This window comes from Vigna radiata, chromosome 2 (genome assembly GCF_000741045.1).
Source record: "Vigna radiata var. radiata cultivar VC1973A chromosome 2, Vradiata_ver6, whole genome shotgun sequence".
NCBI lineage: Eukaryota > Viridiplantae > Streptophyta > Magnoliopsida > Fabales > Fabaceae > Vigna > Vigna radiata.
In genome coordinates this window covers 6,933,550-6,948,337 of record NC_028352.1, presented here as the reverse complement: position 1 = coordinate 6,948,337, position 14,788 = coordinate 6,933,550, and the positions used below count along the sequence as shown (strand labels likewise).

The 14,788-nt window shown below is 30.7% G+C and overlaps 2 protein-coding genes across 3 annotated transcripts; one reads left to right on the top strand and one right to left on the bottom strand.

The window, feature by feature from the left end:
* The first annotated feature begins 894 nt into the window (after positions 1-894).
* Positions 895-3,650, top strand: LOC106755507 (E3 ubiquitin-protein ligase RZFP34). Its single transcript, XM_014637679.2, has 12 exons — positions 895-1,048; positions 1,205-1,292; positions 1,410-1,469; positions 1,757-1,789; positions 1,892-1,969; positions 2,072-2,115; positions 2,213-2,253; positions 2,332-2,414; positions 2,505-2,596; positions 2,955-3,024; positions 3,114-3,155; positions 3,270-3,650. Exons 1-12 carry the CDS (start codon positions 939-941, stop codon positions 3,423-3,425), a joined length of 897 nt encoding a protein of 298 aa, XP_014493165.1. The 5' UTR covers positions 895-938; the 3' UTR covers positions 3,426-3,650.
* Positions 3,651-4,762: 1,112 nt separating this feature from the next.
* LOC106776549 (protein UPSTREAM OF FLC) lies at positions 4,763-9,497 on the bottom strand. Of its 2 annotated transcripts, none has more exons than XM_022778515.1 (7): positions 9,243-9,497; positions 8,773-9,146; positions 8,592-8,661; positions 8,299-8,414; positions 7,342-8,212; positions 6,133-6,432; positions 4,763-6,028 (listed from the first exon to the last, which is right to left on the bottom strand). In XM_022778515.1, exons 2-7 carry the CDS (start codon positions 8,963-8,965, stop codon positions 5,959-5,961), a joined length of 1,620 nt encoding a protein of 539 aa, XP_022634236.1. In that variant the 5' UTR covers positions 8,966-9,146; positions 9,243-9,497; the 3' UTR covers positions 4,763-5,958. The 2 variants fall into 2 exon arrangements, with proteins under 2 accessions (XP_022634236.1, XP_014519519.1); XM_014664033.2 differs by having other exon boundaries at positions 8,773-9,130.
* Positions 9,498-14,788: the final 5,291 nt, after the last annotated feature.

Genomic DNA, 14,788 nt, shown 5'->3' with positions numbered 1-14,788 from the left:
TGTATTTTTTATTTAATAAACTAAATATAAAATGTCTCTATTTGATCTTGATAATAAACTACATTTGAATTCGTAATTAATTACAGTTTTTCATTATTAAACTAACTTAACATCGTGATTTCATTTAATATAAATTATGATGTAAATATTAACAATTTAAATTGTACTGTATTGTAATTTAAATTAGACCTGCAATCATTTCATCTACATAATCATACTTAATTTTTTCTATAATTACTCTATTCAATTTTTGCTTTGCAATATCCCTTACATCAAATAAAGAATACATTAAAACATATTTGAATGAATTTATTTTTTTACAACTTTTTATATACAATATTTAATTGTTAAAAAATCTCGTAAGATGTTATAATTTTTTGATTTGTTTCTATGACATTCCGATTTTATTTATTAACTGTAACACGTCCTTGCGTGTAGCCGAGTCAGCATTTGTAGATAACGTCATAGAGAGAAAAGGTGTTTATAGAATTGAATATCAATAATCATAAATTAATGATGTTTTAAATGCAACTTAGATGCTTTCTTCCAACATCATATAAGATTTTTTATTAAAATATAATGAAATAATATAAAATATAAGATTCTTAAAATATATAGATATAATTGAATAAAATATTTATAAAATTTGAATATTATAAAATTCTATATTAAAATAAAAATTGTAAAAATATCTTAATAATGATGTGAAACGGTGAAACTTATAAAGGTTAAATTAAGACATGATAAAAAAAAGTAAAAGATATTTTGATGAAAGTTGCTTAGGGAAATTGAATAAATAATTATTTTTTAATTTTAAAAAAAGTTATAATTAAAATATAGTGTTTATTAAAAATATCTTAAATGAATTCTGATGAGAGATGCTACAACGTTATAACAAACTAAACAAGTGGATTTTGCCAACACTGGCACACAGAACTATGGAAACCACCGCAAAGGTTGTTTCATCTAATTGTCTTCTTGTATCAGAGTACTCTGAGTCTAACCCCACGCAACTTTCTGCTATGGAACTTGGGATTCAGAATTTTGGGTACTTCTTAATGTCTCAAAGATGATGACTTTCTTATCTTCTTCTTCATCTTCTGTATTTGAGAATTTGGTTCGGTTGGGATTTCATTTCCCTGTTTTGTTTTATGGGAAAAGGTAGAAAAATCTTATCTCGTTTGTGCCATGCTGTTTGAAACAGGTGCACGCATTACAGAAGGAGATGCAAGATCAGAGCGCCGTGCTGTGATGAGGTTTTTGACTGTAGGCATTGCCATAATGAAGCTAAGGTATAGTTTTATGTTCTTCCCAATTTTTCGTCGTTCTAGAGTTGTGTTAGTTTAGCAGAAAAGACATTCTTAAATACATACATGTTTCTTATGCGTTTTTGTTTTTAATTTAATCAGAACTCTGAGGAGGTTGATGTTGTGGATCGTCATGATGTTCCACGCCATGAAATTAAGAAGGTTTGCATGTGTCTACTCACTTCTTGATGTTGAATTGGGTTTGATTCCTTATGGTGATTGTTATCCTGTGACTTAGTAATTCTTACGAAATAATGTTCTGATTGCCAGAGAATTGTCACTAACATGTTTAGTAGGATTGCAATTTCATTAAAGCTCTCTTATATTTTTGGATCATTGAGCAAACTAAGTTCTAATATTTATCTTGTTCTTATCTTATTTTACTCACAATGTAATCTATATTTGATGCTGTTCACTCCCTTACTCCATTCTATTTTGTTGATTTTTAGGTTATCTGCTCTTTATGTGACACAGAGCAAGATGTAAGTCCTATAAAATCTGAATTATGATAATCGAAAGAAAGATGTGTATACTCATAAACATGCCTGCAGCTACTGATCTGATGGTTTTTTTCATGCTCTCAGGTTCAACAGTACTGCATAAACTGTGGAGTATGCATGGGCAAGTATTTTTGTGATATATGCAAATTCTTTGATGATGATGTGAGTTCTCCACTGTAATACAATCTCTGTTGTGATTGTTTCTTTTAATTAGTACTAGTCTTGATTGTGCAAATTGTGTGAAAAGTTTCTTCAATCTTGCAGACTTCAAAGAACCAATACCACTGTGAAGAATGTGGCATTTGCAGGTAAAGTTCTTCATTCTCTTTGCAGATAACTACATTTCATAGTGTACTACTCAACAGAATTTGAGTTATAATCTGCTCTATGCAATAACTTTTACAGAACTGGAGGCAAGGATAACTTTTTCCACTGCAAGAAATGTGGTGAGTACATTGCTCCAAATGCAATTGTTTAATTTTTTTCATTAGTGATTACTTAAAATCTACCAAATTATGCTTTAGGATGTTGCTACTCCAAGGTAATGGAAAAGGGTCACCGTTGTGTAGAAGGAGCAATGCATCACAATTGCCCTGTCTGCTTTGAGGTAAAACAAACCACTAGTACTATAATTGGCTGAAATATTTAGAAAAAATGTTGGATTCTCATTTAGATTACCTCATTTTCCCCCATGCAGTATCTATTTGATACAGTAAGAGAAATCAGTGTCTTGCCTTGCGCGCACACTATACATTTAGACTGTGTCAAAGAGATGGAAAAACATCATAGGTAAGGCATTTACATCTATCTATATGTCACCAATGCAGGACTTAAATTTTTTTTATTGGAAATGTTAATGGTGAGAGTTGAATCCACAAACTCTGATAATCAATCTCTCTTCCGAACTCATCAAACCAATCTAATAACTCTAAAGTATTGGTGGGAAGAGTTGAACCAACAATCTCTCCTACCCGCCTTCCAACCTTCCAACTTTACTTCTAAGTCAACCTTATATCTCTCACTACAAAACTTAAATGGTGTACACCTTTATGAATTTCACCATGCAAAATTCTGCCATGAGCCCGTGTTGATATATACCTTGAGATTGGCAGTGTTATTAATTCTCATTCTTTGAAAACTGATACAGGTACTCATGTCCTGTGTGCTCAAAATCCATCTGTGACATGTCAAGTTTGTGGAAGAAGCTTGACAAAGTGGTATGCAGTTATTTTCTTTCTCTTAATATACTTATTAAGCAGCATATGATTCAGTTTTGTAACATTCTCGAATTAAAACTTGTACTCAGGTTGCCTTAACTCCAATGCCGGAAACCTTAAAAAACAAGATGGTAAGTAACAAGTTCCAATTCTAAAGGTTTAGAGCTAGGAATTGAGGTTAGATATATCTAACTTAATTGTTCAGAAGTGAATTTTAAGTTTAACTCAATCTTACATGTAATCAGGTGTGGATTCTTTGCAATGATTGTGGAGTGAAATCTCATGTTCAATTCCATATTGTGGCACATAAGTGTTTAAGTTGCAATTCATACAACACAAGACAGATACAGGGAGCACCTGCTACACCAGGCTCGTCTAGAGTGACAGAAATGGTGATATGAACATTAAGGGTCTCTTGAAATGGAAACAGCTCTTGTTCAGCAGAGTTACTCAGTTATTTATGACAGAGATCAAATTGTAGTGTTCAAACATAGACAGTTGAGGATAAACTTGGTTTAGGCTGTGTTGTATTATGGTATTAGTGTTATTAAAGCCTAAGAAACAATATGGTCTCCTTATCATTGCAACAATGCCATCATTATATTAAAATGATACAAAGATTCAAAGCTCCCAGACTCAAGTTGATGAGGTTAAGAAAATCGTATAGCAGGTTCGTAAAGGTTTATTATAAAAATGGAAAATCATTACATAGTTCAGGAAAACCATAAACAGAATTGATTTTTTTTCATTGTTTTTTTAACTGAAGATGAACAAAGCGTAGAATGACGAAAATAATATTTTAAAAGTTTAACACTTATTTTACAAGTACTATGTATAATGTATTAAAAGTGTTACAAATTACACATTTCAAATACATTCTTAGAAAAAATACTCTGAAATAGATTCGAGATGTGTAGTTTTTTACCAACATTTAGCAGCCACCCAGATAGCCCGTCTCAATGATTGACTATGAGCTTTTACTTTCTGCACTTCATAATTTATTTTCGCACCCCCTTAAATTTCTAAAATAACCATTTTTCTCTCTATAAAATTTACTTTCAGATTACATTTTAATCTACACCCTCAGATTACATATTTTTGGAACAAGCTTTCCGAAATGTCCAGTGCAAAATTTCCGAAATAAAAATTAATAAAATTTCCAAAACACCATCAGAAATATTTTTTTTCTGAATGTACGAAATATATTTTCTTTCGCATTTTCTCTTTTCTTCTTCCTATTCTCCTCTCTTCTTCTTCCTTTATACAGTAACAGTGATGATAGAATGATAATGTGTTGCAGTAGTGAAGGGTGTTTGAGTCTTTTACTGTGGAGATGCAATGAGTAATTATGGAAGTGCATGAAGCAATAACCGTGACTGTATGCTTGGTCACCAAATCACCTTTTCTTTCAATTAGATTCCATTTTCCATTCCGAGCTTTTATTCATTTCTATGACAAACTTTGAGGGTGGACATAGTTAGAAAAACAACAAAGTAGCTTGCTGTGTAGTAAAGGGCATAATGGAATTGAGCATTTTTTTTCAAATTCATTTTATCTTCCCTCAAAACCCAACAATTTCATCTTTTTTGGACGATAACATGTGTCTTCTTACAGAACTGTGGAGGATCTTCATATTAATCAATGGGATTCTGTAAATACATACTTAAGAACCAACAAGATTTGTATTATATTGAGTATAAAACATAAAAAAAATGAATTATTGATATATGATAACAAGTGGGTTATCATTTGAGAGACTAAAGCTAAAAATGCTGAAAGGGTCACTCATATCATAATTTCCCATATAAATTCATTGCTATGTTATATACTAGAACCACCACAATAAGCAAAAATCCAAAAACACCCAGAGAATATGATAACGAGAGAGAAAGAAAAGAGGTAAGATTACAAAACAAAGATTACTAGATAGGCATGGTGGCCTACATGTCTTGTGCCTTGAGTAAAACCAAAGATATGTGAATTGCTTAGGTAATGATTTTATGGGTCAGTCAAGATCTCAATAGCCAGACAAAAGCATGAAAGGACTAAGCCTGAGTTTACCTTTCCAGACAAAAGGCTTTTGGACAACACCTTTATGCTTGTCTTCCTCAAGTTTGAAGCTAAAGACACAAGAGTAAGGACCCATGAAACAGAACCATGGAAACTCACCTTCTAAATCCTTATAATAAAGTAGTCTTAAAATGTCAATCTATTCATGTAGCCCATACGTTTTTGGAACAAATTTGTCTACCATGAGATTCTTATTGTCGTTTCAATTGATGCTTTCTGCAAGGTCAATAAATCGTGTAGTGTGCCAATATGGAACCAGCAATATATAATCATTAAAATCAACCCAGCTTTTAAAATTCGTGACTTGAAGCACCCCTTTCAAAAGGGTTCATAAAATTAGCTTTTCACCAACTTTTTCTAGCTTTGAGAATTAAATCTGGTCATCTAGGATATGTTACATTTTGATGTTAAGTAGAAGGCATCCAATGTCAAAATCAAGTCACATTCTTGACAATTGACATCAGCTCCAATGCCAAGAGAAGGGTTTTGAAAACGACCTGCACTAAATTTTTTTTTCTGCACCTGTTGCCCTTGAAGGTGAAAGCTAGGTAGTATGCAGTAATCAATAATTTGAAGCAAGGAAAAGGAAGGGTGCAAAAGGAAGATATTGTATCAGGAGTTACAGCAGAATGTGCAATCACTTCATATCAGAATTGTAGTCCTTCTCTATCCAGCACAAAAGATTTTGAAGGTAATGGACCACTGGGACCACACCTGCTCCATTTGCATTGAGTCAATTGTCAAAATAATTTTACTTGTAAGCTTAGGAAAATGTCACGTGGACCCACCAAGATATATATACAATCATGTTGAATTCAAACTAAAGCAGTTTTTCTGTTGTCTAGGTTCTGAAACTTCAATTTTTCAACTGTTGCTAGATTTTGTGTCTGAAAATGGTTTGGATTGGATTATAACCCGAGCTCCTGAAGCAAGCCTGTTTAGAAAACACCAATTGTTTCAGTTAATGTTGCTGAAAGGTGTAAGAACATAATGATAGTTTTATAGGAGCCTTAAGAAACAAATGGAGTCAACACTTAACTTTCTTCAATTTTGATCACTTCCTCCTCTTCCTTAAATGAATCTATCCTCTTTGCTTGTTTTTTCCCTGAAAGTGGTTCTGTGATTCTTTTGCTGCTACCATTAGATGTCACTGAGGATATGCCAGAGCCATCAATTCTGTCTGATGAGTGGCGTGGTCCATCAGAAACAGGAGATCTCATGGATTCACTTCGGGGATGCTTGGACAATGAAGCCTTAATTGATCGTGGAATGCATTTTGAATGTCCTGAGGATGATGATTCCTCTTTGTCTTCTTGTGGTTTCTGTTCTTTAAATGTCCTGCACATTTGTGAGTTCATTTTGTAAAACATCATAGACCACAATGTGACAATTAACACGTCCCTTTCAGACATAGTGGCATGTTCGAAGATAAATATACAAAGGTTCTTATTTCATAGCATAGAAAGAGAACAAGCAGTAATGATGTTCCCAATAACATATGATAAATGTGTTTCTCTTTCTTATTCCACAGATTCTCAATCCAGCTTTTTTTGTATTCAATGATTCACTTTTCACATCACATACTAGCATCATAAAGCAGCAATGAAAGACTTTCTGTTTGAACCTTTGAAGCCTTATTTTCCATGAGACATCTCATACAATTAAAAATAGATATATATATATATATATATATATATATATATATATATATATATATATATATATATATATATATATATATATATATATGCATGTGAAAGTACTTGTATTGAATGAAATCTATTAGCTTCAAACACCAATAAACCAAAACATAAGAAAACAGAGATTTTGAAACCATTTTATTGAACAATGAAATGGTCAAGGGTAAATAAGATGATCAATTTTTTTATAGAAAAATGCTGAGAGATGAATACGTGCATTTAATGCAAGAGAGAGAATTTAACGCAACAGGAGAAGATATTCAGATTTGAAAGAAACTCAATTAGCCTTGTATGACCAGATTGAAGCATTACCACCTTTGGACCACTGCATAATTTGTCTGGCTTCAGTCTAATCTGACAATAATCTAAAGAATTACAAGATCTCAATTATTATTCCTATTACATTACCACATCAAGGATCAGACAAGAAGCGACCCATATACTATTTTCTCATCTTTTTCTAGCATAATTAAGAAAACACCAGTAAGTGCAACTCTTCACCAAGTTAATTATAATGTTGCTAGTGAAATGTTAAAGCAAAAGTTACCTCTCATCACTGTAGGAAGAAGAGCGTTTCAGAACATTAAGTCCATTTCCTTCTTTCAGTTTAGTCTCAACTAAGCTTCCACTAAAGTATTCTTTGTCTTCTAATCTGAGACTCATCAACTTTGGGTTCTCAGCTAAGCAGTCTAACTCCCCCAACACAAAAGAAGTTGAGAACAGTGGGGAAGGAAATTTTGAGCTGGAAAACCTGGGCTTGTATGAAGGAATAAGTCCAAAACTGTGGTTTTTCACTGATATTGAGCCACACGAGATCAGTTGCATCAGCAAATTTGAAGCTTTCAACCTCGTGTTGGTCGGTTCCCGAATGCTCTCCTCCTCCAGAATCCTAAAGCTGTTTACTTTACTAGCATCAGCTCTAATCAGAGATTCCAAAGTTTCAGCCTTCCCCACAAAAGACGAGGAACTTGAAGTTGAGGGAGGAGAAACGGTATCTCTGCAGATTTGTGGAGTATCTTTCACTTGTGGATCTTCTTCAACTTGACATATTTCATGGCATTCAGATTCCAACGATCCATCCTCCGTTGATACACCCCTAGTACAAGTTCTCTGACCCCTGGATCTGCTGACATTTTCTTCAGTCTGAGTTGAAGCATCAGCAAGTCCTTCAGTTTTGTAAATTTTGTATTCTGTCAATGCCAAGCTTAGAGCATCACCCTTTTCAGCTCTAGCCTCTGGAGAAACATCCGAGGAACCAGATTGTTGTTCTTGGGAAAGCTCGTCATCTTGGGAGATTCTTGTCTCTTTCCCGTTCATGCTAGAAGAGGATGAGGCTTCATCATGGCTCCTAGAAGAAGCTGGCCCCGGCAACAGCTTCACGCTTTGTATTTGAACATTATTGACGGGACTGAAACGATCTGCGAAGTAAAATCCATTGACTAAGGTTGCAGGAACTCTATATCATTTAGGACCTAACAACTTTTTACCTGTGGAAGATATTTACCTGAATTTGATTCATCAAAGAGCTCAGAACCTTTTAGAACATATTCATTTCCATGAGCTGGAAGAATTATATCATCTTCACATAGATCATGCCACACAAATCCATGCTTGTAGCTTCTGAATTACAAGAAGAACATATACCAGTGATGAAAAAATAACCTAAAGTTAAATATTTTAAATTGCAAATTTAATGCAGCCTCTAAAACGTCAGAGGCACAAAACCAGTGAAGTTTTCTTTTCCCCTCAACATAAAAATTGAAAACATGAACATAGAAAATGCAACAACTTGCTCACCTCTTGCAAGACCATGAGTACAAGGAAGCCATACCTCTACCTCTCAATGCATTAAGTCTATCAATCACATCTGCAGAAGAAACAGCAGTCAAAATCCACAACCAACAAAGTAAAACAACAGAGACAACACCCCATCCCAATGAGGAAAACCAAGATTATGTCCTCCCATTACTCATTCTACCTCTCAGGTATAGCCCGTCCGGTGAAGAAAGAGGGACCTCCATGAAATGAGGGTGCTCGAGCTGCCTGTTTCGACAAAGATAGTAAATCACGGGTACCTTCAGACTCTGGTGGTATTTTGGGGACTTCTCAGTCCACACTTTTGCCCTCTCCGGACTCACTTGCCGGTTGTACTTCTTCATCCTCGTTTCCATTCCCGCATGCAAAAGCAGCCCCACCACCCCTAAAAATTGAATCTTTCTCGTGCCCTCACCTGGTAAACTCTCTCAAAGAGAACCCCACTTCTCCATCTGCTTCATGCCGCGCAAAACCGTTACTGGGTGTGGAGATTCTCAGACTTTCCACCGCCGTCGCTCATACTGCAATAAATCAGATCTAACAAGCTCGTAAAACCAACATGCGTGTGAAAACTGGAATATTTAACAACATCGATGCAAAACTAAGTAAGGCAAGAGGATAAAAAAAAATTACCTTGAAGAAAAAGGAAACTGAATAAGAAGTTGAGGAGAGAAAGAGAAAATAGGAATGAAGGCCCAAAATTGAAGCGTTGGGAAAGAGTGAAAGTGGGAGTGGAAGGGGATGAAACAGAGACAAGAGTGGGTCAAGAAACTCAGTTTGAGTAGCTTGGTCCGTATTTTATGGTGATGTTTTTGGCCGATTTGATGGACTTTGTTGATGTGGTTGAGAACTTGAGATTTTTGTGTTATTGTTTGTGCTGTGTTGTGTTCGGTTGTCTGACTTTGTTGTTTTTTCCACCTTTTATAATATTAGTTTTCTTCTTCTGTCCTTTTTCAAACTACCACATTTGCCCTTCAAATCATGCGCGGTATATATATATATATATATATATATACACACACATCAGTGAAACAATATTTCTTATTTATGAAACAATATTTATCAGTGAAAACCATAACCAGATTGTATCATGGATTTATGTGAAGCAGTTACAAATTAATTTTGGGAGCTGTAAAGTGTAAAGTAAGCCAATAATTTACTGTCACCAATAATGTGTTATAAATATACCCCAGTCGTACAAAAACTTTATTTCTTCTTTTCTGGTTAACTGTTTGGAAATCTGTGTTTATGGTAATGTCTGATATTAGATAACTTAACAAGTTGCATGGAAATAATATTCACTTTGAGTGGTGTGAATCTAGGTAGTATAACTTACAAGTAGTGTTATCCATTATTAATATGAGTGTAAGAATTAGTTGAGTGTTATTATGTTAAATTTGAATGCTTAAAGCAATTAGTCTAGAAGAAATGATAAGTAGCTTTACTTTTAAAATTTAATGATCTTGGAAGTGAATGTTTAGAAAGGAAGAAACAACTATGATTAGGAAGTATGGCATAGTTATGTGTGAAAAGATTTATATGTCATTACAGTTTATAAACAATGATCTTTTGAATGTCATACACATGGTTCAATGACATTGTATAAGTCTAACGATATTCGTGGGACATACCTTACATATAAAGTTGCAACAATGTTTGATTCTGCAACACAAACCAACAAACGAACAAATTGTCAAAAATTATACTTACAACCAACTGTCAACACCAACATATAATACAACACCTACTGCTAAACATACTCAAACTTTTAATAGATAACTAAAATCTACAGGTTTTCCTATTGATGTGCAACTTTTCCAAAACAAAGAAATGTCATTGGACTCACTTGGAGATTGAAAATCATTGCCTTGTAACAATTGAGACTCCACAAGAATTTCTATGGCTTTTCATGAGTCTGGTTTTTTATATTCTAATGTTCATCCTATGATCATTAAAGATGACAGACAATCTTGTTTTTTATTGGTATTGTCGGGATTTGTTTAACATTAACGAGAATTTTTCAGGTTGGCCGAGTGTATATATATGAATATACATAATATTTAATTTTTTTTTAAAATGAGTATGATAATAAGGATTAAACATGTATATATTTGTCTTATTTCCTCGTTATGTCAATTTTTATATTTATTTTTTTCTTAATATCTATTATTATTTTTAATTATTAAAATATTCACAGTTTATTAGGTAATTTAAGAAATTCATCTTTAGATTTATGAGTTAGAATATCTTTAATTTTTTTTCATCCAAACTCTTAGTTATCTTTTCAACTTTTGTTCAATATTTACAACATTTACTCATATTTTTAAGTTATATTTTCTTATATTACAACTTAATGTTATATATTTACATTGTGTGATTTCATTTAAATGATATATTGTAATCGAGGAAACACAAATCCAAATTTTATTTCATTAAATAGTTTGTGGAGCACGCGTTTAATTATTTATACTCTTTTTAATATATTTTACTCTTTATTTTTTTACATGAAAATATCTTAATTTATAGTATTCAATAGTTTTGATTAAGGATGGTAAGAGGTAGGATCGAATACGAATAATATATATTTGATCCGCATTAGAAAATTCAACTTGTAATCAGTTGAATATTCATTTAAAAATTATTCACGGATTTTATTTATAGATAGTTGTAAATATTTAAAAAATAATAATTTATAAATTTTTGAAATGAAATTTAAATAAAATTAAAAAAATATAAAATATAATGTAAATTAAATTAAATACAATTTATATTTTAATTTTAATTAAATTTAACCTAATAAAATATAAAATAAATTTTAATTTTAATTAAATTTAATTTAATAATATAAATTAATTTTTATTTTTTTTGGGTAATAAATTTTCATGAATACGATACTCACATTCAACTTATTTACAAGTAGTTATTAAATTATTCATTATTTGTTATACATACTATTTATAGCGGATTTTATCCGCATATCCACAAGATTAAATATTTTTATCATCCTGAATTTTGATTAGGATGTTCAATTTTTTTGACAAGTGATGTGATACTTTCTTCTTATGTGTTTTTTTTATTATTTAATTAATATTTGAAAATAATATAGTATACAGTGTAAAATATACATGTGAAATATTGGTATGAAGACAAAAATAAAACAAAATTTTTATACTAATTATATATGAGAATATAGATAAAAGTTTACTTAAAAAATACATATTTAACTTGTAATCTCTACTTTCTACTTTTGCATTCCCACTTTAATAGATAACAAAAAATGTACATATCATATTTTTCAAGTTTTCTTCAATTATCTAATTAATTATTTTTTTAAAACAATCCTTACTTTTTTTTTGTCATCTCATTTAACTCCATGAGTGAGAAAAAAATCCTATCATATCATAATACTTAATTAGTGTTTTTAACATATTTTAATACGTGTTTTTTAAGTGAAAAATCAATAATGCAAAAAAGGCATTCAAAATCATCTAATAAGTTTTGGTTTTTAGAAAAAAAAAAAAACAAAGTCATTTAAAATATGGTGACATTATTAAAATTATTTGCAAAGTTATCGACTTCAGTTGTAAAATAAGTGATATTTTCTGTATAGTTAAAATATTAGAAAAGTACTTTAGACTTCCATTAGCAATATCTTTAGACTTTCATTGTTGCGAATCATTCTTTTTCTGATTTTCTTTTCTCTTTAAGTTTCTCTTCTTACTTTCTTTTCTTAATTTAACTCTCTCGTTTGCTTTCTTTATTCTCAAGTTCCTTCATTTAATGCTTAAGTGTTTTCCACGGTGAATCATTTTAAACTATGTTTCTACATTTGCATTTCCCTTTTTTGAACTCTAAATAACATATGATAATATGTTTGATTTTTTATTTTTTTATTTTTTGTATATGCATCTTAAAAGTATGAAAATCAAATGAAAAATCTATGTTTCTAGTTCTCAATTTTACCTATATTGCTTATTTTTTATTGGCTTAGTTGTAGTAGCTTTTGGTTTAATTTTTCAAATTCTTTAATACAATGTAGTAATTACTCAATGAAATATATATATATTTTTTTTAAAAAACCACAATAGGTTTTGTTTGCCTAAGTAACTAAAACCTATTAGAATAGGCTTCGATTAGTTTTTAGAATTGAAGCTTATTTCTTTATTTATTTTTTTATAATTTTTATTATTATTTTGGATTTCAATTTTAGAGTTAACTGAAATCTAATATTAAAATTTATGTTGTGGTTCAAATTTGAAACCAAAATACCTTCATTTTTTTCTTGATATTTGAAAATCACAATATTAAAAATAACTACTGTCAAAACTCTTTAATGCATAGGTAAATATACATAATAGTTCAATTAAAATATTATAATAAAAAATTTTAAAGTGTAGATTGATAGCTATTTTGAATAAGATCGTATCCATGATGACAAGGAGAAATTTTGAAAGATTCCATCCAAATAGACTTATTATATTCACTCATAACAAGGAAAAAAAAATAAAATGCAATTGAATATCAATTTCTAATTTCAAATTTACTATAAAAATGATTGGAAATGCACATTTTTCTTAAACAAGTTAAAAGTTAAGATCGGAAAAACATTTATACTTATAGGTCCATTATCAGTAGGATCTTGATATTTTAACAATTTTTATAAATAATTTTTTGACAACAGAATACGTGTCATCATTTTATTAGTTTGTTTGAATTTGTTTTTAGGGTTAAATATGTTTTTAGTCCCTATACTTTGGGGCGATTTTGGTTTTAGTCTCTCTTTCAAACTATAGTACAATTTAGTCCTTCAACTTTAGAAAACTTTAGTTTTAGTCCTTTTTACCAAATTTTTTAAACTTTATTTGCTGTTTCAAGCACCTTACATTATAGCATTTGGATTGTTTACACTATTTGACACATTTTTGCTTCAATGTTAACTGAGAAACGCGTTTGAAACAATAAATAAAGTTAAAAAAATTTGGTAAAAAAGACTAAAACCAGAGTTTTCTAAAGTTGAAGGACTAAATTGTACTATAGTTTGAAAGAGGGACTAAAACCAAAATCGCCCCAAAGTATAGGGACTAAAAACATATTTAACCCTTGTTTTTAAAAATATATTTGAAGCGGACTAATCACATATTATCATATAAACATTGTAAAAAAATTTGTTAAAAGAACTTTTCCTGTATAAGTATGATACAATGTTGGTGAAAAATTAGATTACTATAATAAAAGGAGAGACGAAAAGAGGAAAAAAAAAACGTAAAGTTTTTAATTTTGATGTTGTAAGATTAATAGAAAAATACAGTACAGTAGAAAATATGGTAGAATTGTTCACTTTTTTTCCTGGTGTAATTTGTTTCCCTTCACTCACCTACTTTGTCGTAGGTTTTAATTTATCGTAGTTAATGATGTGAAATGAAATCAAAGTCAGCACTGAAAATGTCAGCTTTAGAAATCAACTTTCACTCTTAAATACATTCATCTATTCAGTTGAGGTTCCTTAATTACCTTCTTTAATGGTTTTGAAGCCCAACAAAATCACTTACATTACCTGCATAAACATGGTCGTTAAACAATCTCATTATGAATAATTGAAGGAATTATGTATATTAATTGTTTCGATCACTTCTAAATACAAACAAAAAATTACACTAAGTGTTATAAAATTGTTGAGCTTCGTTTTAACTGCATAAATTAGACAACAAATTACCTATTCAAATGAAAATAAATGCGATACCCCCCACTACTGGTTTGCTACTTCACCTAGCTCTCATCTTCCAAGGGTAGCTTCCCTCTAACGTATTGTTACATCCTTCATAAATAAAATTAAATTCTAAGATATAAATGTTTATAAATTTTATTTTATAGATATTTAGTCCTTTATTCAACATTTCAAAAACTAACTTTCTAAAATTAAGGGTTGGAAACCCACAATTTAAGTTTTATATTTAGTGAAAAATATAAAATCAAAAAGTTAAACACTGTATAGGAATGAAATCCCAAATTCATTATTTTGAAGTTTTTTTATTGGAATTGATATCAATTCCTTGTATCTCTTATATGAAGTTAGATTCACGTCTTTTAATGATATTGTATATTTTTATTAAATTTTTTTCAAAAGATCATCAGTAGTATTAGAGTCAATGGTTAATGTTGATAGTCAGTTTAATTAAATC